The sequence below is a fragment of the Eretmochelys imbricata genome, chromosome 7, assembly GCF_965152235.1.
Source record: "Eretmochelys imbricata isolate rEreImb1 chromosome 7, rEreImb1.hap1, whole genome shotgun sequence".
NCBI classification, from domain to species: Eukaryota; Metazoa; Chordata; order Testudines; family Cheloniidae; genus Eretmochelys; species Eretmochelys imbricata.
Window position 1 is genome coordinate 111,201,759 of NC_135578.1, and position 25,469 is coordinate 111,227,227.

At 43.1% G+C, this 25,469-nt stretch overlaps 1 protein-coding gene across 1 annotated transcript; it reads right to left on the reverse strand.

The window, feature by feature from the left end:
- Positions 1-1,742: 1,742 nt before the first annotated feature.
- Positions 1,743-21,771, reverse strand: LOC144267581 (inactive pancreatic lipase-related protein 1-like). Its single transcript, XM_077821668.1, has 12 exons — positions 21,723-21,771; positions 20,026-20,180; positions 19,129-19,254; positions 17,026-17,160; positions 15,579-15,687; positions 12,090-12,209; positions 11,710-11,829; positions 9,580-9,698; positions 7,651-7,780; positions 6,525-6,636; positions 3,160-3,327; positions 1,743-1,806 (listed from the first exon to the last, which is right to left on the reverse strand). Exons 1-12 carry the CDS (start codon positions 21,769-21,771, stop codon positions 1,743-1,745), a joined length of 1,407 nt encoding a protein of 468 aa, XP_077677794.1.
- Between the last annotated feature and the right edge of the window lie 3,698 nt (positions 21,772-25,469).

The following is a 25,469-nucleotide window of genomic DNA, read 5'->3' on the forward strand; positions in this document are numbered from 1 at the left end:
CTAAAGTTAAAAAAAAAATCAATCCGGTATGTATTTTGAACATGATTTGTCGCAAACAACATTTCTAATAGATAAGAGTCATTATATGGTAAAGAGCGTAATTTATATATCCCAAGCACTATGCTTTTGTCACTGACATCGTTAAGGAATTTGACACGTTTGCAAGAGAACAATATACGTCAACTGAAATATATACCAATTAGCTATAAATGGGACATTGAAATGAATGATGCATGTACATGCTATACTTAAAAGTAATAACATGTGGTTTAAAGTCACTTGCGTTTTCAAACAAGAATTCTTTTCATGTTGTAATTTTAAAAATCTAATATTTCAAAAGGTCAGGAATAAATAGCACCATTAGCATTAAAAGCTAGCAAAAGAGAAAGTAATTTGTTGTTCATTTAACAATGCATTTAATGTAACAGCTTTGTAAAGCGTTCATTTTTATTCTGCTAAAACAAGGTGGAAGCTGTTCCAGTTCATTATTAAAGAAGGTTTTTTTTATTATACCATTGTCAATTTTAATGTCCTGATTCTGTTAGGTATTTGTTAAAATTACATGGTCTGCTGGAGTGGCTATGGCAGAGAATAATGCTGAGAATATCACTACTGTCAAAACAAGAGTATGGGCAAGTATCTGCTTATACCAAGCTATGAGGAATGAAAAACAAAGGCAGACATCTCCCTCAACACTAGGAAGTTAATATGCCTGTAGAAGGTGCCCTAGGAGGAGTCACTGAAATTTGTAAGCCAGGTTCTGTAGGACAGCCCCTCTGTGACAAAAAGGACCAGGTGCTGCCATGTCAAGAGGCTGCAAGATGCAATGACACCTGACATCATGTTGCAGGGTACAGTGTCCAGGTAACCAGGCTGTGTCTGGTTACCAGTGATTTTAGAAGGGGTAGCAGCCACTCTGCTGCTGCATGTGCTTGAATGTACCCAGTGGCCATGTCCCTCAGACATGCACATCTCTCTTCCTGTTTTCCTGTGGAGACTGGTTGTGGAGGTCACATGCTCAGTGGGTAAGTGGATGCAAATTCCCCTGGATGGGTCCTCTGTTTTTTTGACTCACCAGTTTGGCCACAATGGAACACTCTCGCTACTTAAGGGGCTATTGTGTCTGCCTGCACAAGCCAGCTTAGTATTGGATCCTGCGTGACTATGACTGCCCATATGGAGCAGGATTGTAAGAGTTATTAAAACTTATGCTTTCACAAACACCCTTTCTCCTTCGCTACTTCATCCACAGCTAGTCCATGCTCACTTGCCTCCGTGTGACCTCTCTGGACACTCAGACTCAGTCTGTCTGTTTTTAGGCATTGGGCAATGTGAGACTTATGCCAGTTTGTGGAAACATTAGCTGGGCTAAACTCTGCACTCAGTTGTACCTGTGCAGCTCCAGAGACTTCAGTGGGGTGACATGGGAGTAACTGAGATCAGGATTTGCTTCAGTATGTCCTCTGATTTGAGACAACCAATTCACCTCCTTAACAGATGACAACCTCCCTGATCACTATGCTTATGTATCATATCCTTGTTCCCTATGTTCCATATGTTTGCATCTTTGAACATTGTAAGTCCCTCCACATAGGGAGCGTGTCTTCTTGTACATTTGCATAATGGCCAGCACCTTTTGGGTTCTACCATAATACACATAATGATGATAAAAGGAGTGGGACAGTTATTCATTATCAACTTTTATTAATATTAACATACAGTGCTGACATTTTTGTATGTTGTTAGCAAGATGTAAGAGTTTGCAGAACGTTCTCTCGCACAGTTTCGCTGCCACAGAAATTAAACCTGAGGAGAAAAAAAGATGTAAAGTGCTTTTAGTGTGTCTAGATTTATTTCTTTTTTGTAATTGTACCAGTGGTTTTTTAATAGAATAAGCCAACCTAATTTGTTTTTTGACAAAGTTATGATGAAATACTGTTACATTGGCACAAAAGAACAAGCAAATGCTTTGGGTTGCTAAATGTGAAATATTATTTCCTGCTAAAACACCACGGGACTTTAATCATCCTGATTGATTGGCCTCTCTTTTTTGGCTACATTCCTTTGGTTGTGTACCTTTCCTGCTCAATTTGCATACCACCAGCATTAGAGAGATGATGGTTGCTAGGTGTTTGCCAAGACATGAATAAATAGAATAGCTCATGGGACGTTTATAAATAGAATAACTCATGGGGACGTATCCCTCAACATGTTGATCTGTTGAATGCAAAAAACAGAAGTAGACTTGTACACTCTGCTGTACCATAGTTCACTGGGCTGTGAACATTTTGGTTTGCTTGAGATTCCCCCACCACATCTCTATTTCAAGTGAATGGACTTTAGCTGTGTGATTTTTTTAATTATATCCGTGACCCATTGAATGTACCTCCCCCTTCATTGTGTCTCCATTCAGAAGGGCAGAAAAGGTAACAAAACATCATTGGTGGGTAACTGATTGAAACATGCTGTTTTAAAAGAATTAACTTAACGAGCACCTTCCAATCAGTAACTGCCATGAAGTACACTGCTTCTACAATCTTAAGGCCTTATCCAAAACCCATTGAAGTCAACGGGAGTCTTTCAGTGGAGTTCAGTGAGCTTTGGAACAGGCCTTTTAAGCACAATTTATAAGTACTAGCTCTGTCTGTGGGAACTGAAGACATATTACCATTACCTTTTACTCTTCCAGAGCCTGATCCAACACCCATTAAAATCAGTGGAAAGACCCCTATTGACTTCAATGGACAGTGGATCAGACCCCCTAATGTAAGTTTTAAACCCTGATGGCCATTTCTAGTATAAAACTTGTAGTACCCAATAGTCTGATGTCTGGAAAGAGCTGTGCTGATTACCTAAGCCACAGTTAAGTTAACTTTTCCTACCCAAAGCACAGAGGTTTATACAAAACCGTTGCTCTTGTTGAAGCCAAATCCAGATGTTTTTATAATTTTTCCTTGACGATATCTGACAGAAATATTTACCAGTAGGCTACATCGGTAGCTTGTGGGGAAGGAAATTTAAATTTTTCCTCTTTTCTTTTTTTTTCTTTTTTTTTAATGCTCTAAATGGCTGTTCTTGTGCAAGCACTATTACCCTCATATGTCATGCTGTACTTGTAGCTCCTAAAGAATTTGAAATTTTCACAATAAATGTACATACACACTTCCATCTTCTCCAGCTTGTACTGTGACCGCTGCTGCTCCCAGTGTGGGTAAGGTTGGGTTTAGGACACGGTTGTTCCAAAGAAATTTAACTTTTGTAATAGTCCCAACATTAAGTTCAACGTCAATGAAGTTGGCATATGTTTTGCCTGGTTTGAGGGTCCCCCTTCAAGAACAAAAGTATATAATATCCAGTGAGGTTTAATATTAATTACCAATAGAGTGTAGCTGTTTGAGTAGCTACAGTAGCATATTGATAATGAACATGGCCTTCAGCTTGTCAAACAGCAAGGATCATAGAGTCATAGAAGATTAGTGTTGGAAGAGACCTCAGGAGGTCATCTAGTCCAACCCCCTGCTGAAAGCAGGACCGACCCAAACGAAATCATCTAGCCAGGGCTTTCTCAAGCCGGGCCTTAAAAACCTCTAAGGATGGACATTCCACCACCTCCCTAGGTAACCCATTCTATTGTCTCGGTTACCTCAATATCATGTAAATGTTCATGTTACATAAAAATTTGTAAATGAAATTTTCCTGTCCTCATATAAAATCAATGTTCATCAGAATGCATTACCTGCTGACCAAAGGGATGTTTGTCTGGCATACCCATGCTCTACAGTACCTCCCCTATATTAAAATATAGTGTTCCAGGGGACCCAGTTACAACACAGTGCCCTGAGGCTTGGCTGCAGCATGGTTTCATTTGGTAGCGTAGGCAGGGTCTTGGCCATGTTTTGCACATATGTTAGACCTGTTTTATCTTCAGTTCAGTTGCAAAACGCAGGCGTGGTGCCATATGTGCTACAAAATGTAGGTGTGTAGACTCAGTCAGGAGACACCCATGTTTTCACCGAGTCTCTGAAACGGTTGGATTGGTCATGCAGGAAGAGCCTTAGGGAAAGGGGAGGATCTAGCAAGAATCAAACAAAAAAAGTCAACTTCTTGAAGGCTAAGAAACTCCATGCCTGGCTGGGAAATGTCAGGGGGAGAAGTCAATCCTGGGGTAGTCTTTTCTGTGCTGTTAGCACACCAGGCCTTTTCTTCCGCAGAGGCAAGGGGCCAAATTCTCCTCTCATCTACATGGCATAAATCCAGAGTAGCTCCAATTACTTGCACAAAGAACTCATTAAGGAAGTGGGCTTTGAGAAGCGATTTAAAGGAGAAGAGGGAGGTGACAAGGCGAATGGGGTTAGGAAGGCAGTTCCAGGCACAGAGAACGCATGGGAGTGGGCGTGGGGAAAGGATACAAAGAGAGACACAAATTGGCAAAGTATATGTGTGGGTTGCCCATCAAGCAGAATTTACTTGGTAAGTGCTTTGTGTCAGAGCTGTGCCTTCTGTTAGCATCCCTTGAGAATCTAAATCAAATCTAGCTGAACATAATTTATAATGAAAATCACTTAAAATATCTTCCCATTAGATCTACTACCCTTCCAAATTTCCATGACAGCATAATATATTACTGACCATGCCAGATAAACAGTAATCCAGCACTAACATATTTGTACTGCTAGCACAAAAAATGAACAGGATTGTTAACTCAGAAAATCAAAATAAACTCACATTGCAGCAGAAAATTGCAATGCTTTGCAATGCATAGCTTTATTCAATGTGCACTACAGCTGGGATTTTCAAAAGAGCCTAAGGGAGCAAAGCACGTAGGTCCCACTGACTTTCAAGGGCATTTGGGCATCTACAACTTCAACTTCAAAGGGAGTTTAGGCTCTTTTAAAAAGTCCAGCTTTCTCATGCTAAACCCTTTGGCAGCATAAATTTAAGTTTATATATAATTACACCCCAAAAAAGTTCAAGAGCATTGTTAACGTTGCAAAGTCAAGCACTCATAAGTTAGAAAAAACCAGACTTAACGCTGTCCATGCAACTTTAATTTGGCCTTTTTTGTGTGTATGTATTATGATAAAGTCTTAAATTACACCATTGCATATTATCTCTTTTAAATTACTTGATCACATGCTATCCATTTTCCTCTGTCTTCGCCCCGCCACATCAAACCTCCACCCCCTGGATCCTGCTCGCTCCCTCTTTGCTTCCCTGCCCCTAACCCCCATCCATCCCCTGCACTTTGGCTCCAGCAACCCCCATCTCCCCACTAATCCTGTTCTTTCCCAGTTTCTTGCACCTACTCACATCTCTGCATTCCAGTTAGGCTGTTTTCTTCTCCTCCTTGCTGCCAGGCATGGGGGAGCATTGAGGGTACAACAGACACTGTGTCCCTACTCTCAGTTCCTGTGCCTGGTACCACAGTGGTCCCTGGCTGCCTAGAGCAACATCTGCAGGGAAAGTCTTGCTCAGCTCCTGCAGCCATGGGATAGAGCATACCCAAGAGCTTTGTTGGGATGCTGCATGCAGCATATGGTTGCAGATAGCAGCTGTGAGGAGCTGGAGCATACTCAGTGCAGATGGATTCTTTGGAGAATTTAATGTCAAACTCTAACAGGTCTTTACTAAGCATGTGCAAACTGAGATTTTTCAGAAATGTAGGACAAATGTGGATGAATTTTCATGGGGTTGGCAAAAGAGACATTCCTGACACCAGGATGACCCCACTGATAAATTTAAAGTTTCTGCTCTAAAGCATGAAGGCCTTAGAACTTTAAGGTCAGACTTGACAAAGCCCTGGCTGGGATGATTTAGTTGGGGATTGGTCCTGCTTTGAGCAGGGGGTTGGCCTAGACGACCTCCTGAGGTCCCTTCCAACCCTGATATTCTCTGATTTTTTAACTTCTTGGTTGTAATGGTTGTAAGAATTTTTTTAATATGGGCAAAACACTGTATTTTTCCTTAATCTCTTTCTCAGAAACACCTGAACCATTCTAGCTGAAATTTAATATCTGCCTGGCTTTCTGTCCAAAGCAGCCACCTGACATAGAAAATTTCAGCAGAAATGGTTAAAGTTTGGCAAAGTGATGACCACACAAAAATAGGGTTTTGTAAAAGAAAGTGTCAGGCAATCCTGATGACAGGCCAAGCTGGGTAGCACCGCCTACGATAGCACCATAAACTGATACAACATTTTACAAACATGCAAAAGATAAGGGATCAGAATTATACTAGTGTAAATCCATAGTATCATTTTAGAATTCAGTTAAATGACATGGTGTAACTGAGATCAGGATCTAGCCCCAGGTTCTTGTATCCCTATAGTTATCAGAGAAGTAGGGGTAAATTCTAACGCTTCTTCTGATGTAAATCCAGAGCCAATACAGTTAGTATGGATTTACACCACTGTATGTGAGAGCAAAATTTGGCCTGTAGATTAAGAAGAAGCATTAATTAAAAATAGATGAATTAAATATTCTAATAGCAGAGAAGCTCATTTTTCATTATAATATGGAACTTACTGAACAATTTCATATTGCCTTGTGTTTCCTCCAGCTCCGTACAGGGCAATATTTACATACCCACTCACTTTGCTCTTTCCAGCAATTGACACAGATACTTTATACCTCCAACCTACACAGCAGAAATAAAATGAATTCGATTGTACCCACATAGAAACAAACGCAACAGGCCTAGTTTTGATTTTCTATCACTACTTTATGTTTCAGGACAAAACAAAGGGAAAACATCACTGTCACTTCACTTTGAGCTCAAGATTAAATTCTGGCCTGATTGGAATGACGAGAATACAATAGAATAGACTGTTTTTATAGGCGAATACTAGGAACCTGCTTTTCCACTGCTTTGCACACTCTGCAGTCATTTACAGCCTTTCAAAAAGAGTGTAAAACCCTAGCAAATCACAATTCTCCACGCACACTGGTAGTAGCATTTTATTCCCAGTTTGCATGGTGTGAATGACTGCACAAAGATCAAAGGCAGAGGAAATTCATGGACTTTGTGTTTATTTGTGAAAAATAGTCCATACTGTGATAGAAGGAACATATCACATGTCATATTGACCAGGAAAGTACCTATTCACAACTTGGGGGTGTTGTAGGGAACAACACTGAAGAGTGAGGACTGGATTTTCTGGTCCATAAGCAGGGCAAAGAGGACTTAAAGCATCCGACAGCCGGAGGAGTATTCTGTAGAGGGGAACTTTCCGTTGACTTACAGCTGGGAAAGGTGGCTATGCTACCTCCTACTCCAGCTGCGTTCCCACCCCCAGCATAAGGGGAAGGAATTATACATGGGCCTAGTTTGGAGGGTGAGGGGGCATTTCACCCCCAAACTGTAAGCCTTGGACAGGCATGGAATTTGCAGCCCCCCACACACACGCATAGCTCCATTGGCCAGACTGGAGCTGTCCCCCCAAATATAGAAGTCAAACTACACCTATGGAGTTATGTTGGGGGCTTTCTGGGACTGGTGTTGTCAAGACAGGGAGGGGAGAGGGCCCCTCCACCATGGTATGGTCCTTCATCCATTAAAACTAATTTAAAGTGAGAGGGAAATATTTTAAATATTTTAAATTATGTTGGTGCTCAAGTGTAAATAGAAGCAAGTAAAGAAGTAGGAACTTACGAGCAAAATCCTTGGCCTCTCCAGTGTTCAGATAAAGTTTCTGGATCCCAGAAGTAACTCTGTCCTTAAACTTATCCGCATAGTGACCCATTTCGGGGCATCCGCCTTTGGAGCATGGGAAGCAGTTATCCTAATCGAAATATATGTGCCAATTCACAGAATCAGAGAATATCAGGGTTGGAAGGGACATCAGGAGGTCACCTAGTTCAACCACCTGCTCAAAGCAGGACCAATCCCCAGCTAAATCATCTCAGCCACGGCTTTGTCAAGCCGGGCCTTAAAAACCTCTAAGGAAGGAGATTCCACCACCTCCCTAGGTAACCCATTCCAGTGCTTCACCACCCTCCTAGTGAAAACATTTTTCCAAATATCCAACCTAAACCTCCCCCACTGCAACCATTACTCCTTGTTCTGTCATCTGCTACCACTAAGAACAGTCTAGATCCATCCTCTTTGGAACCCCCTTTCAGGTAGTTGAAAGCAGCTATCAAATCCCCCCTCATTCTTCTCTTCTGCAGAATAAATAATCCCAGTTCCCTCAGCCTCTCCTCATAATTCATGTGCTCCAGCCCCCTAATCATTTTTGTTGCCCTCCGCTGGATTCTTTCCAATTTTTCCACATCCTTCTTGTAGTGTGGGGCCCCAACTGGACACAGTGCTCCAGATGAGGCCTCACCAGTGCTGAATAGAGGGGAACAATCATGTCACTCGATCTGCTGGCTGATCCTAATGAGGCTCTATCCCAAGGAGACAGGGAAAAAATCATTTGGCCACAGAAACTCTAAAAATATAATTGTTTCTCTCTCTCTGTGGCAGCACGTTGCAAAACAGCCCCATTCTCTCCCCCCACAAGAAAAGCTCATGTGAATTAACCTATTCCCTCCAATCCTCCTCATCTTCTGATGTTCAGACCCATCAATACTATCCAGCTGATGACGTGCAGTTCGCTCCAGCCCTGCTAGTGATAGGCGTGTGTAGTCGTGAGTGGTGTAGAAAAATGCTGCTAAGCCATGTCTATGGGCTAACTCTAACTCTGCTTGAAATAAGCTGCCCTAGAGAGGGCAGGAGGAGGACGGGCCCTGCCTGGCACCCCATGGATTTGGAGAAATAAATGTCTCCTTTGTACTTCATCCCAGTTTGCTGTTTGCTAGAAGGAGGTGTCTCCATTTCTCTAAGTTCCCTCTCTTAAACTCAGTGGTTTAGAATGGGGGTAGCAGATGGGGATCATGCTCTCCCTGGCTCATCTAATGGGTGGCTGTGAAGTGCTTTGATGATGCAAAGGTTTATGTAAGTGCTCGGTATTATTGTTATTTACCCCTTGCGCACGGAGCTCTGTTCCCCTTTACTGGTGGGTGGGCCACATAGCTGGGTTGATGAGCCTGCTACAGTGTTAGCTAACCGAGTTGGGCCATACATAGAGCTATGGGACTGAGGAGAAGGCAGTGGCTTTAGGCCACATCCCATCTGTATTTGTTCCTTGAGGTCATCAGGGGCGTCACCGAGCATGCACTGAGGTAAATGATTTTATTTCAAAATTATTTGCAAGGCAAAATGCTAAAATATGGGGGCTGTGCTCACTTCTCCTTGGATGTGCGCAATAAATAATTACTGGGGCAGATTCTTCCCCCCCCTGCCTGAGCCCCTCTTCGCCACAGCGGGGTGAGAGCTTGCAGGAGCAGCTCTAACTTATGCCACTGGCATGAGGTCTCTCAGGAACCTCAGGCCACTGTAGAGCCAGGCATAACTCTGCTCCACCGTGCCCCTTCCATGCCCCATCCCCATCCCCCAGTGCCCCAGCACATCCCTTACTTCCCCTTATGCCTGCACTCACGCAGTGCAAAGTGGCCTGAGCTGAATAGACTCTGGTTCTACCGCATGCAGCTGCACAGACAAGAGCCGCTCATTCCTTGGGATGTGAGAATGACTTACTGTCTGGAAAATGTCATATGAAGCACAGGTGTATCCGAGAAAGCCATCGGGAGAGAGGATGCTGTCAGAATAATACTTGTAGCTTCGCAAATGATTACAAGCAACAAAGTCACGAGTTCCTGTGGAAAGAAGCTCCGATTACATACCGTATTGCAAGGCTATTGGTTGTTAGGTTTTTCTTTTCTGTAAACTATTCAGACTGGAATCGTGGTATTGAACTGATAGTGGCATTTGAATGATTTATAAAGCTCCACATTACGTCGTCACAAGTCTGGGCAGCACCTGAGTTGCCGTTTGAGACCTATTTCTTCAGTGACTGTATTGACCCTCGGTGTAATGCACATAGTACAGAGTGTGCAAAATGCAGATGTGTAACCAACATAGGGTCCAAGCGTGCACTCCTCGTTCATGTTGGTGAATACTTACTCACATGCGTAGCCCCCCAGTGTGTGATTAATTGCAGTAATGCTCGCTAATATGAATAAAGGGCCTCTGTAGGGAACAGCTCTCCTTATCATTATATAAAAGGAAACAAAATGTAGTGTGTGAAACACTATGTCCTCCTTAACACTAAGCTTCCTGGAGCAATGCTGATTTATGCAGACTGCGAATCTGACCACCTGATTATTTGAGGCGGGGAAGGGGCATGTTATTATTTTAAATACGTTATTTTGTACTAAAATTCCTTAAATGTTCTGGGTTTAGGTGAAAAAAAGAAGTAATTAAGTGCAAGGGGTTTTTCTGCATCCTTATTAATAGAGAACTTGATCTTGCAGTGCTTACACAGGTAAGAATTTGTGAGTAAAGACTGCAGAAATAGGCCAGTAATTGCAAAGAAGAGATTCATAGGGAAAGGGCTAGGAAAGAAATCCCAGGAAAATTTTCAGGTTTTATGAGAGAGGGAAAATAAATGTCTGCTATAGCTGGGGTGTTGTCCTTACTGTATGTCTTGATTTATCAATGTGATTTCCCAAAAGATGTAAAAGTTCGTGCTTGCAGATCCTTTGGCAGCTTTGGAATCTTAGACTGCAAGGGTTTGCAGGGCAGGTTATGTGCTTTATTTACATTCTGTCGGGTACAATGTAAATGTATGGCACTATGTACAGGATTCTTAACAATAAAAATAACAACAGGATTTGGAATATACAAAATAAGGAACAAATCTGAATGCGCATGATCTATCATACGCCAAACTCTTTCCAACTGCCTAATAATAGAAACAAAAATTACATTGTTCCAGTGCAACCCAAATTGCTAACAGGTAACTACAGAATAGAAACACATTTGAATTTAGCTGCCAAAGCTCACAAAACAATTGAAGCCAGAGATCCCATAGCAGAAATAGACATGAATGTTATTGTTCCACTCTCACCCAGTATGGCTGTCAGATGACAACATAATAGAAACAAAGTTGAATGTTGATGTTCCAGAGCTAAACTTCTGGCATAGTTGGAGTAGGGTTTGTTTCTCTGATTAGATAACTGGCAGCAGGTTTGGATGAGATGGACCAATGAATTAATATTTGTTTCTATTGTGGAGTTACCTGGGAACAGTGCAAGGTGCACTGGAACAATCACACTGAAGTTTGTTCCTGTTATTTGGCAGCATGATGGACTATTTACAATAAACTCAAGTTAATCTTGCTCCATTAGAGCCAAAGCTGGATAGTTTGAATAGTGGGTCAGCCAAGGTCCTTGAACGAACAGGGCTGGTGGGATCTGGGTCTTTGCAGACCCATGGAGCCCAAACACATGTGGAAGGGGAGCAGGAACTATTGTTATTGCTCCTCGCCCCCAACCTTGTACGGGTACCCACTACTTGACAATGCAGACGCTCTGGGTGGTTGGAGGTAAAGATACCCAATCTCAACCCCATCAGCAAAGCAAAGCCTTCCCTTTTCCCAAAGCAAAGCCTTCGTGCTACTCATTCTTTGATCCCCCTACTAGAACGTGCCCCCCAGAGTACATTTGGACCATACTATCAGTTTCACTGTTGTTTGTGGCTGTAACTATTGGCATTCGTAAAGAAAATAATCAAAAATAGTTGAAATAAGAAGATTGCTGCTATGTTAGCTCAATACATTTTGATGTAGACCCTCAATAGAAGTCATCATCTGCTTAACATATTTACCTTCCCAGATTCCATCAATGTCAACAATCTGTGAAACAGGATTCTTCTTACATCCTGGCATATGTATTCCTCCATTTGGATAAAAATCAAGATGTCCTATAGCCTGGTTCATGCCAAAACCTGCAATGTTTGTAACGGGGGTAAGCAAATTTTAATTTAAATACCGTCATGTATTTCCTGGCAGCAGCTCTACATAATGCTATAGGGCTATACTTTGTAAGCTCTTTGAGGCAATGACTGGTGGGCTTTTTTGTTTGTTTATTTTTTGTTGTTTTTTTCCTGTATTTGTACAGCAGTGGGGTCATATTCTGTGACTGGGACTCCTTGGTGCTACCACAGGACAAAGCGATAATAATAATGCAATGCAGCTGGAAACTTACCCAGATATGGAATCGTGGGAGCTGAATCAGTATGAATAATATCAACAAAGGCTGCATCAGTCTTATCTAGTCTGACTTCAATGGGAGTACCTTGAAAATAAGGCTGCGCAGGATCCAGTCCTTAAAGAAATATATGCACAATTACACGTGCGTGCACTTATGTGTGCCCATAAATATAGCTAGCTAGTTCTACTACTGTATATATTTGAAGATGGGTCTCTGGCGGCTACATAGTTGTATTCACTTCAGAATTAGAGTCGCTAACAAATATATAGAATGATCGATCTGTCAGTGGTAAATGCCAAGGCCGTAACCATAGCAGGGTGAGCAGGGTAACAGCCCAGGAAGCAAAGCTCTGGGTGCGGGGGGTGGAAAAATGGGGTGAAAAAATGGTAGGGGTGCAAATATGCTTGCTCGCCCGGGCACTAAAATGCCTAGTTGCAGCACTGGTAAACAGTGTGGGACAGATCTCCAGCTGGCGTAGATTAGTAGCTCCAGTGAAGTCAATGGAATTATACCGATTCATGCCAGCTGAGGAGCTGGCCTTGTAAATGTTTGTACTTGAATTCCAACTACTGCAACATAGATTGTTGTTTTAGGCCAACTTTTTTTTTTTTTTTTTTTAAAGCGTGCCTAAAGTGAGGCTCCTAAATCCATAACCTGAATGGTCAGATTTTCAGACGAGCTTGAAGTCCGTAGGAGCTGTTGGGTGCTCAACACACTTGAAAATCATGATGCTTCTTTAGGTGCCTAGGTACAGATTTTGGAGCCTAAGGCCATGTCTACATGACACAGCTTTTAGCGACACGGCCATGTCGCTAGAAGTCAGGCAGTATGAATGCTGTTTGTTGGCACTTTTGCCAACAAAATACTTCCATCCCCAACGAGCAGGGTTCACATTGTCGATAGGAATGTGCACGGCGTTCACACAGGCACTTGCCATGGAAAAACTTTTGTCTTTCAGGGGTGAGGGGCTTAAGTACCTGTGGACGACAAAAGTTTTGTCGTCCAATTGCAAGTGTAGACATAGCCTAGCTTTAGACACCTAGTTTTGATATTAGCATAAACCTGAGACTCATTTTCTTTCTCATTCACTGCATTCGACTCAAGTGTTTGTAAAATCCTGTAAATTACAAAGCACTTATTATCCTGTGCTGGTACCTGATGCTTTCCCTGGGCAGCAGTTTTAGTTTTGTTTTTAAGTTGAATTTTGCACACTACTAGCCCAAGGGTTGGCAGGCCCAGGCTCTTTGGAAGATGCTATAATGGAAAAAAGTTAAGTTCATAACATCTGAAATTGGCTTCTGTGCATGAGGGGCAGCTTTTCTGCCTAATGCACATCCCTCTTTGTCTGGCCTGTGTGCTGAATGAGGAATCCAAACAAACAGCTTGTCCGGGTGAGTGCTGAATATGTCTGTAAAACAGCCTGGCCCTGAAGTCCGGGGGATACATTAGCTGTATTTTCAGAAATAAGTAAGTAAATATGTATTATGTGATAGATCAGTTTGCTATGCAGAAGCTCTCTTGGCATAATGAATAACACTACTAAAAATAGTCAAGTTGCAGCTTGTCTGGACTGTATTAATAAAACGTGAACACCACAGCCCTGGAGTAAAGGAGCTTTGGGTGAGTCACCTGTGTGGCTGCTGAAAGGAAAGAATCCTCCGCCCATCCATCCAGCCCAGAGCCAGGGCACTGAACACTCTGTCTGCAGCTGTTACTCTGGCCCATGAGCTGTAGTAGTGGCCGCAGGCTGTTGTGCTCTCCCTCTCTTTTAATTCAAAGAAGGCTTTGTAGGCAGTGAATCTGTGCAGTTGGCAGACTCAACGGCCATGCTGGTGTCACTCTCCCCAGCCACTTGTGAACCCCTTGCACAATCCCCCTGAGATAGCCACTGTGGAGCATTGCGCTGGGGTTATGCAGGTGATTGTGGAATCCTTTTGCACCTTCTGTTATACTGTTTGTTCTCCTCTGCACAACGGAACAGTGACATTTCTACAGCAGTTCAAGCCTGGTGCATCTAAGGAGCTTAAGGGAGAGGGGTTAGGATTTGCCCTATGACCTTAACAGGTCATAGGGCCTGATCCTGCAAGATGCTGAGTGCTCTGTCCATGCTCCAGCAAAGCTCTTTAACATGTGCTTAACCTTAAGCATTGGAGTAGTTCCACTGAGACCAATAAGACCACTCACATCCTTTAAGTTAAACACATGCTTAAATAGTTGGTTGGATTGGGGCCAGAGTGCTCAGCATCTTTCAGGATCAAGCCCTAAAACAGTTGCTACGGTCATTTTAACAGCACATTTTTGTTTTCCTGTTGTTTTCAAAAACCTAAGAAATTAAACTAAAAAAAAAATCTGCTGGAAAAATAACAGAAATTAAAATTCATGTGTGTAAATGCATTGCCCAGATGTGAAGGTTTTGATGTAAACCTAGGAAAGCAGGGAGATTAAAGGGTTACATTTGAAGGGTCAACCTTCTGTCTTTGCTACGTCAGTTTCAATCAGTCCTTTTCTGGGAATGGATATTGGATAGCAAAACCATGGCACCAGACAATTAACTCCTCTCACTGTTGTGCTGCGGACAGCACACTTCACCCAAATAGTGGGTGATCTTAAATACAGGACATGCTGCTGCACCTGCACAACAAGCTGGCTTAATGAGAGAAGTAAACGATAGGAGAAAATCTGCCCAAAAGGATAAGGAAAGTGGGAATCACCATGTTAAGCCTGCATTGCTATAACAGGGTTGGGCGAATGCTTTGGAAAAAATCAGACTCATTACAACTGGTGCAGGTAACTTAAAATCTGTCAAATGAACTAGATTGTTGTGCGTTTGCACTGAGCAGCTTTAGTGGCAGGCAGAATGCCACAGTGTCGCAATGTTAAGTCATTATGTACCGAGCCAGAATAGCCCAGGCTCCCTGGGACCATCCTTAGAGCACAGCTGACAAAAGAGGACCTGCTGTACACAGCAGAGGCCAGCCATATCCTAGGGATGGGATGCTGGTACAGATCACTACCCCATGCAGCTAACCGTCTCCTGCCCACTGCACTTCATGGGGACAAATTTAGCCCTGATGTAAGAAGATCTCAGGGACATTCTGCAGGGGGCATATATCTCCTCCCACAAAGATTAAGGTTAGGGCAAGAACACCATGAAGGGATCCTTATGGAGATTCCCACCTGGGTAACACCTTCCTGAGAGTGGGATGGTGTTATTGCAGAAGGGCACAGTTTTGGCTGTTAGCAATATGAGGTTATGATACAGTTGTGGAGTTCTGATTCCATCCTGTAGGGGGCAGTGGCAGACACATCCACACATGGGCATGCATGCATACACACACCCACCAGTTCATTACACTGGAGGGTTGCCCTTCAGTCAGATACTGTAGTTGTTTTAGTAAAAAAACGCCAGGTAATGTTAAGGTCTAACAGTGCTCTCTTCAGATTCTTCATTGGTATAGACTGAGCTATAATTCATTAACCTACCGGTTATTCTTCCAAGGCCTGGCCTCCTTCTCCCTGTCTCCCCTGCAGCGTGCGCTCCAAGGCTATGGCCAATGAAATGGACTTTGGAAGGAGAGTATCCATATTGTTCCTGAGGAAAACATCAATTGTAACGAAAGAGAATCTATATTTTCACTAATATGAGGTCTAGAGAGAAGCTCTGGCTTACACAACTAAAGCCAGAAATGGGCTGTGCAGAGCAGAGGTCCATGGAATTGGAGGGAGGACAGGGTCCAGGGTGTAGAACAGTAACAGAGCCATTCAGTAGCTGCTACTACAGCCTCAAGGCATTATTAACCTCTGCAACTTCTGCACACATGTGAGATTTTTGGCAGTGGATAGTCATGGATCCACCAGCCAGACCCCTTATTCCCTGCCCCACTGTGAACGGAAGTGTATTTGGCGTCCTATTGACATTGTTTTTGCCGACTCATGAATGTCCAGGGAAAAAATTCATGGCCACTCTTATGTAGGACACCCACAGTCTGCTAAGGCCTGATTCTCCACTGCTTTGCACCTTGTGTGGGAGTGAGCACCAGTGCAACGTGAGTGCTAAACACTACCATTCCGATTTGTAATTTGCACAGATGTAATTGACAACACAGGCTGCAAGGCAATGGCGAGCCAGCCCCCTAGTATTTACGCTAGCCGGAGGCAAACTAGTTCAGAAAAGATTAGGCACCATCCCTCTCCTCATAGCTTCACTCAGGCCTAGTTGCAAGCATTTTTAAGTCATTAGATTTAGGGACAGAGGGAGAGATTTTCAAAGGCAAAAATGGCAGTTAGGTGCCTAATTCCCACCAACTTTCAACTGGAATTTGGCCCCTAATGGCTCTTTGTGACTTTGAAAATGCCCCCCAGAGCCACATTTGGTGTAAAATGGTGAGTTACGTTGACATCAGTAGATCTATGAGATTTGCACAAGCTGAACATCTGGCCCTTAGTTTGATTACAGACCCACACCCCGTCTCCCTGCCCTGGGGCAGCTGGGAAGAGCCCACCTGTCCCCAAACACTCAGATCTAGGTGACACTTCTTCATGGGTTGGGGAGAGGACTCTGCTCTTTCCTCCTGGGAGGTGGCTGTTGCTGTCCAATGGCCAATTATTGTAGGCTTTTGTATGGGTATCCCTTAAGATGGGTCCTATAGCTTTCGTGGTTGAGAAAGGGTAAATTGCCCTGTTCATTACTTCTCTATCTTTAAAACTACCCAAACCTTCACATCCACAAAAGTACATAAAAGTAATTGCAGAATGAAAATATTCAAACTCTATGTATTATGGGGGAGTTGAAAGGACTTTAAAATCTAGCAGGAGGAGAACTGTCTTTTGCTGGCTATATGACAATTCATTGTGGTTGTTTATTTAGATTAGAATACATTTCAGCAACTCTATGACTATAATCCTATTGTGGAACGAGAAGATCCCTTACCATAAGCACATTTATAAAATAAGCCACTTCAGCGCCCACGACACGGATATTGTTTGATGCCTGGGTATATTGGCATCTTGATCCACCACTCCAGTCTATGCAGATGCAGTTCACGTCTTCCACTTCAAACATCCTCTGGTGCGAATATATATTTAAAAAGAACAGAAGCAAACATTATCAGCACCAGTTCAGATTGCTAATTACTTAACACAGTCAGAAAGACATATAAATGTCATAGGAATTCCCTGTACATTTTTTCAAGTACAGCCCCTATATTACACCAGGGCTCTGTTCATGTCTTGATTCTTTATGTAAATGATGCAGAGTCACAGCCTGTAAATTATAAGTTCAGTTAGAAGCTTATATTTTTCCATAATAATTAAAAGGTGGGATAATTAAAAACTTATATATGATCTGTATTTATCAAACACATGGATTTATATTTTCAAGAGGATACATAAGGTTTTGCTTCTCTTGCTCTGACCTGTAGAATGGTTTGCTAAAGACACCCTCTTTTAGCAGCTCTGATATATTTTGTGTATTATGTTATGCTCTGGGTTATGTGTCAGTAATGCCAGTGAAAGCAAGTAAAGTACTTCTTGTTGTGAATAAGGATGGCAGAATCTGGCTGTACGTCAGTGGTTCTCAAACTGTGATCAATGGACCGTCAGCCTCTTTGGTGATCTGGAGATTGAGGTCATTCAGAACCAAGCAATGGGAAATTTGAAGGAGGGGATGACCGCTGGAGAGAGGAGGAGTATTCAGCCCAGGGAGAAGGTTAGAGAAGTCCTGTGTTTGTGTATTGTTGCTTTCGGAGCTGCAAAAGGGTGGTTTTGTGCAGAGCTGCCAACTACAGGGCTCTTTTGTTATCCACAAAGATCAAGAAGCAGAATTTTACTGGTGGAACGGAGCCAAAAAAGGCTCCACATGTCCCCTGAACTGGGCTAAATCCTGGGAGTTGGGGAATGTTGGCCAATCAGCACCCTTCTACCCCAACTGGCCAATGGGTGCCAGAGACTCCCAGGGGCCGAGCTACCTATTGTCCCTTGGTGAGTGTCTCCCTTCCTTGCTGCTGGGACTGTGTCCCTTTCACCACCTGCCCCATCAATTTCCCCCATCCATTGATGCAGGTGGGTCACAGTTGGTGTTATAAAGAAGAAGGAGCAGAATTTTACTAGACAGCAAGTCAGCTCTTCCAGGAGAACTGATTTTTTTTAGTTTTCTAAATTTGGGTGGCCTATTGGCCTATTTAGGACCAGAGGGAGGAGCCTGTCTAGACCAATATAAAATGTATTTATAAAATCAGTCTTAAGTGCCAACTTTCAGAACAAAGACAAGGATGAGATTTTCAAATATAGGGCTCCAGGCTTCCCTGGAATTAGCTACTGACTCGAGACAAAGGAATAAACTGCACAGCTTTGCCCTGCCAGCTCAGCCATTCTGATTGCAAATGCTCACTTGCAGAAAAATGTTTTGTATAAATGTGAAAAGAGGAGATGGATCTGAAGATGAGTAAAAATGCATCAGAGGGGCAGATGGTTGGAATAGGAATGTTAGGAGCCATGTCATCTCCCCAGCTATCGCGGCCCAGTTCAGTGTCATGGGCTATCCCACTCTCCTCGGTGGACCTTCCACCCTCAGAGCCTTCCTGTACCCTCGCAGGTTAATCCAGCTCATAATCGGCAGAACTGGGCAGCAACAAGCTTGATCTCTCCCAATTTAACAAACTTTGGAATCTCCTTAATTTGTAAGCAGCATTTTACTGCATTTTTTTTGTATGCCAGAGAAAAAACATTGATTGGACCAAATTCTGTCATCATTTATGTCTGTATAAACCCTTTGACTTCAACACAGAGTAGAATTTGGCCCATTTTGTTTAAGATTTTTCCTGGAAGTGGAGCTAGAACTGAATAGATTTCAGGTGAACAACATTTTATGTCCTAATTTTGTAAAGATAGACGTGGACAGCTTTCCTCTTCTTGTCAGCCCAGATGGCACGATATGCATTAGTTAGACATAGAGAAAATGAATAATTACAGGAATACCTTCATAAATGTGAACTAAGTGATTTGAGAATGACAGAATATCCAGATAGTACCATACCTTGCACATGTCCGACAGCCAGTTTTCTTCTCCTTGGTCTATAAATCCATGGATAATAAAACGTGTTATTTTGTTTGTATTGAAATTTGAGTAGCCAATCGTTGCTGGATTTATTGCAGTGATCTCCTGTTGTAGATATTAAAATAGTAAATGTTTTAGCTATTTCCTGTGAAAACCTTATCAAAACAGCAATGTGAATAGAAAACAACACTGTTATTATGCAAGCCCAGATCCTGCAAGCATTTACACATGCACTGAACTTTACACATGTGACAGTAAGTCGGTGTATGTCTGCAGGACAGGGGCTGAGGAGTTTCGCCATTGATTTCAGTGGAGCCAGGATTTCACCTTTAGTGTGTCCTTTCCATTTCTCACCAAACAAGCTCCAGTGCTACAGATTTTCCTAACATTTCTCAACAGACACAGGAAAAATGCAAAGTGTGGCTAGGGGTGACTTTTGCCGTCCTTTCTGGGGAGGGAGCCTTCCGTCTGTCGTTTGCATAGGGTTGGGAAAGTCTTGATTGGGTCTATTCAAAGAATCACCTGTTGCATCCACCAGTGAGAATTCTGTCCCTTGAGACTTAGTGAGACTTGTGGTAGGGTGGACAGGAAATTTCTGAGGGCCTGGAAAATGCTGCCTCCTGACCAAATTGGAGAGTTGGCCATTTCTCTCACTGGCCTTGGGAATGCCAAGAGCACTAAAAGGTGATGTTGCTATATTCTGTGTGTACGTGTCACTTAGGGTGATCAGATGTCCCAATTTTATAGGGACAGTCCCGATTTTTGGGTCTTTTTCTTATATAGGCTCCGATTACCCACCACCCCGTCCCGATTTTTCATATTTGCTGCCTGGTCACCCTCAGTCACTTGCAATATTTAAACAGAAACAGGTCTTACTTGAAAGTTATTAGGATTCTTTTTTGTGTAAAGAAGGAAGCGGGTGTTTATCTTTTCTGGACTCCAGGGTAACTTTGCCACTGGTCTTTCTATAGTTCCAGCCCATGGTATATCATCTGTGAAGCACCCGAGCCTTTCAAAGCAAACTTCCTTTCCTGTAGCACACAGATCAAATTATCAGGATGTGAATGAGCAAAGATGTGGTAGGTTCTAATTGTCACATTCTGTCCCGACAGCACTTTTCCTCCAATGGTCTCTCGGTGCTTTCTGAGCGCAGCAACCCGCATTCAGGCCAGCTACAACTGCAGGCATTGCCCTTGGCAGAGCACAACAACTGCTTCCCCCGGGCCACAGTCCACCCCCAGTGATGCAAAGGCCTTCCGCACAGGCCCACAGAATAGGGCCAGCATGTAGTGGGGAGTATGTATTTCCCCCTGACAAGGTTTGATCTAAACCACACACCACACAACAAAAACACTAACCCAGGAACCTATCCTTGCTACAAAGCCCGTTGCCAACTGCGTCCACATATCTATTCAAGGGACACCATCATGGGGCCTAATCACATCAGCCACACTATCAGAGGCTCGTTCACCTGCGCATCTACCAATGTGATATATGCCATCATGTGCCAGCAATGCCCCTCTGCCATGTACATTGGTCAAACTGGACAGTCTCTATGTAAAAGAATAAATGGACACAAATCAGACGTCAAGAATTATAACATTCAAAAACTAATCGGAGAACACTTCAATCTCTTTGGTCACTCGATTACAGACCTAAAACTGGCAATTCTTCAACAAAAAAACTTCAAAAACAGACCCCAAGGAGAGACTGCTGAATTGGAATTAATTTGCAAACTGGATCCAATTAACTTAGGCTTGAATAAAGACTGAGGGTGGATGTGTCATTACACAAAGTAAAACTACTTCCCTTTGTTTATTTCCCCTCCTACTGTTCTTGTAAAGTGCTGGAAATGGCCCACCTTGATTATCACTACAAAAGGTGTCCTCGTGTTCCCGCCACCCCCCCACTCCTGCTGGTAATAGCTCACCTTTCCTGATCACTCTTGTTATAGTCTGTATGGTAAAACCCATTGTTTCATGTTCTCTGTGTATATAAAATCTCTCCACTATATTTTCCACTGAATGCATCCAATGAAGTGAGCTGTAGCTCACGAGAGCTTATGCTCTAATAAATTTGTTAGTCTCTAAGTTGCCACAAGTCCTCCTTTTCTTTCTCTGGGGAACATTCCTCCATAGGCTCCCTCCCCCTGGCTCTTCACTGTCCCTTGTCATGGGCAATTTCCACAATGTGAACCTAATTGATTACCAGCCAGATTGTGCCCATGCTATTCTGGATGCACAAGGGAGGAAGTAGGTACAAAGATCCTTCCACTTTACCTTGTGGCCTTGTGGAGAAGACCAGGATAACAGCATTTTTGGGGGGAAGAAATCTCCCCATACTTCCTGTTTTGTAAACCTGCTTGTTAACCTGCAAGGCTCAGGAACTGGGGCTGGGACTTCCTGAGGGAATGGCAAATCATACCTCTCACCCTCCTTACAAATGAGCTGCAAACTCAGATAGTCATTACCACATAGAACCTTCATCACATAGAGCAAAGTCCTGGGAAAAGAAGATGATTGTGATCAGAATAGAAATGCTGTACTGAAATTGACATAAATCCTATGCCTCACCTCTGGTTGTACCAAGCAGAAAAAGTGCAAGAATCCAAATTCCAAGCATCTAGAACAAGTCAAAAGGAAAAAGCTTAGACTGTCTAATCCACATGATAGGCAAAGCTTTGCATCGATTGCTTTTTCTCATTATAAATCTGTAACTGTACCACACAATGACAGTGTCTCAGCAGCAGCTTTTACTAACTAAGATAAAAAGTGACTTACTGTTCAATGCTCTACCTGGCGTCCCCAGGGATTGCTAAACAAACTTTGTGTGTGCTTTTATAACCTGACTTATCCTTGAGGCTTTTCTTCAAAAGGAAACTCCCAGAAAGATAGAAAATGGCATGTGTGTACTTCAGATGTAGATTATCATAAACACACAGAGCAGCGCTCGCGTATGTATCAGGTAACTAGTTTTTATCATGTAAAATTTCTGGAGCAGAAGAAGATGTTTTGATGGAAAAAGCGGTTGTTAACTCTGCATTTTAGATGTGCATGTGCCAATGCATGATGCTTTCAGAGTACTTAAAGACAAATAGCTTTACTAAATAAAAATAAATCTTCTGAACTGGATTCCACTGCCTTTACTCAGGTTGCTCTGCAGTAGTCCCATTGAAGAAAAGGGTATTATGCATAGCTGTATAGATTTTAAATCCCTATAGGACCATTGTCATCATCTAATCTGACCTCTTGCATAACACAGGCCAGAAATTTCATCCAGTGACTGTGCTGGCCTCCGAGAAGGTAGCAGGAAAAACAGAATAAACCAGACCTGCTGGCCTCCAAGAAGGTAGCAGGGGACCTGCTGGCCTCCGAGAAGGTAGCAGGAAAAACAGATTAAACCAGACCTGCTGGCCTCCGAGAAGGTAGCAGGGGACCTGCTGGCCTCCGAGAAGGTAGCAGGAAAAACAGAATAAACCAGACCTGCTGGCCTCCGAGAAGGTAGCAGGGGACCTGCTGGCCTCCGAGAAGGTAGCAGGAAAAACAGATTAAACCAGACCTGCTGGCCTCCGAGAAGGTAGCAGGGGACCTGCTGGCCTCCGAGAAGGTAGCAGGAAAAACAGATTAAACCAGACCTGCTGGCCTCCGAGAAGGTAGCAGGGGACCTGCTGGCCTCCGAGAAGGTAGCAGGAAAAACAGATTAAACCAGACCTGCTGGCCTCCGAGAAGGTAGCAGGAGACCTGCTGGCCTCCGAGAAGGTAGCAGGGGGAAACAGGTTAACCAGACCTGCTGGCCTCCGAGAAGGTAGCAGGGAGAAGCAGGTTAACCAGACCTGCTGACCTCCGAGAAGGTAGCAGGGAAGAACAAGCATAGATTAAGCACTGAATAAAATCAGGAGTGATAGAAAAATTAAAAATTTGTTAGAATGTTAAAGAAAAAACAGGGTAAAGCAGGTATGGAGGGAGGAATGAAACCGGAGGGAGCTCCCGCCTCGGCTTTCATTAGAGAAATTACACCTTTCAAACAAGTCCTCCAAAGATATGGACATAATCCATGGACTGAACAAGTCCTTGTAGATGTCTGTACTATATCAGACCTAGAGGATAGATTGGCTCAATACATCCTCATGTACAAACCTTCTAGTGCTGCCAAAAGAGACGCAGCAGCTATTTGGCTATTATGGGAGGCATGTAATAACAGTTACCTCCGCCTAACTACCTGTAAAGAAAATGAAATTTCTCTGCAGGAAAAACTAACCCAATTGGAAAAAGGGATAGAAAATTGGAAAGTGGTGGCAATAAACTCACAAAGCCAGATGGAAATAATAAAAGAGGCACTGCAGGAATACAAAAGTAAAGAAAGATTCCTGACAGAGCAAACTACCACATTTAAACAAATAGAAAAAGAAAACCAAGCCCTAATTAAAGAGAATCAGGTCCTACAAGGGATGGTTAAAAAGCTAACACTAGAACAAGGCAGAACTCCGGTAAACCACAGTCGTTGTGAATCTATTATCAAACAGCTTAAATTGAAATTGGGCTTTGCCACCCGTCAAATCGCGGCTGTTAGCTCAGGAGAATGGGACCCTGCCAACCTTAATCTAAAATCAGATTGCGGGGGGGAAGCCTGGGATCACAACTTGATGATCACTTTAGATAAGCTATTACCAGCAGGACAGTGGGGTGGGAGGAGGTATTGTTTCATATTCTCTGTGTGTATATAAAGTCTGCTGCAGTTTCCACGGTATGCATCCGATGAAGTGAGCTGTAGCTCACGAAAGCTCATGCTCAAATAAATTGGTTAGTCTCTAAGGTGCCACAAGTACCCCTTTTCTTTGTGCAGAGTAAGGTACTTAGTATGAGTAAAGGTCATAGACCCTTAATCATAAAAGATCCATATAATAAACCAGTGGTTCTTAACCTTTCCAGACTACTGTACCCCTTTCAGGAGTCTGATTTGTCTTGTGTACCCCAAGTTTCACCTGACTTAAAAACTACTTGCTTACAAAATCAGACATAAAAATACAAAAGAATCACAGCACACTATTACTGAAACATTGCTTACATTCTCATTTTTACCATATAAAATAAATAAATTGGAATATAAATACTGTACTTACATTTCAGTGTGATACTTGAGCTTGTTTTTCACTTGTGAGCCTTGTATCAGGGGGTAGCTGTGTTAGTCTGTATCCACAAAAACAACAAGGAGTCCGGTGGCACCTTAAAGACTAACAGATTTATTTGAGCATAAGCTTTCGTGAGTAAAAACCTCACTTCTTCAGATGCATGGAGTGAAAGTTACAGATGCAGACATAAATATACTGATACATGAAGAGAAGGGACTGACCTCACAAGTGGAGAACCAGTGTTGACAGGGCCAATTCGATCAGGTTTTGCCAATGTACATGGCAGAGGGGCATTGCTGGCACATGATGGCATATATAACATTAGTAGACTTGCAGGTGAATGAGCCTCTGATGGTGTGGCTGATGTGGTTGGGTGCTCTGATGGTGTCACTAAGAGTAGATATGGGGACAGAGTAGGCAACGAGGTTTGCTACAGGGATTGGGTCCTGGGTTAGTGTTTCTGTGGTGTGGTGTGTGGTTGCTGGTGAGTATTTGCTTCAGGTTGGGGGCTGTCTGTAAGCGAGGACTGGCCTGCCTCCCAAGATCTGTGAGCGTGAGGGATTGTTTTCCAAAATAGATTGTAGATCACTGATAATGTGCTGGAGAGGTTTTAGCTGGGGGCTGTACGTGATGGCCAGTTGCATTCTTTTATTTTCCTTGTGGGGCCTGTCCTGTAGTAGGTGATGTCTGGGTACCCGTCTCGCTCTGTCAGTCTGTTTCCTCACTTCAGCAGGTGGGTATTGTAGTTGTAAGAATGCTTGATAAAGATCTTGTAGGTGTTTGTCTCTGTTTGAGGGATTGGAGCAAATTTGGTTGTATCTTAGAGCTTGGCTCTAGCCAGTGGATCGTGTGATGTGTCCTGGATGGAAGCTGGAGGCATGTAGGTAAGTATAGCAGTCAGTAGGTTTCTGGCATAGGGCGGTGTTTATGTGACCATCACTTATTTGCACTGTAGTGTCCAGGAAGTGGATCTCTTGTGTGGACTGGTCTTGGCTGAGGTTGATGGTGGGGTGGAAATTGTTGAAATCCAGGTAGAATTCTTCAGGGGCCTCCTTCCCATGGGTCCATATGATGAAGATGTCATCAATGTAGTGCAAATAGAGGAGAGGTGCTAGGGGACGAGAGCTGAGGAAGCGTTGCTCTAAGTCAGCCATAAAGATGTTGGCATACTCTGGGGCCTTGTGGGTACCCA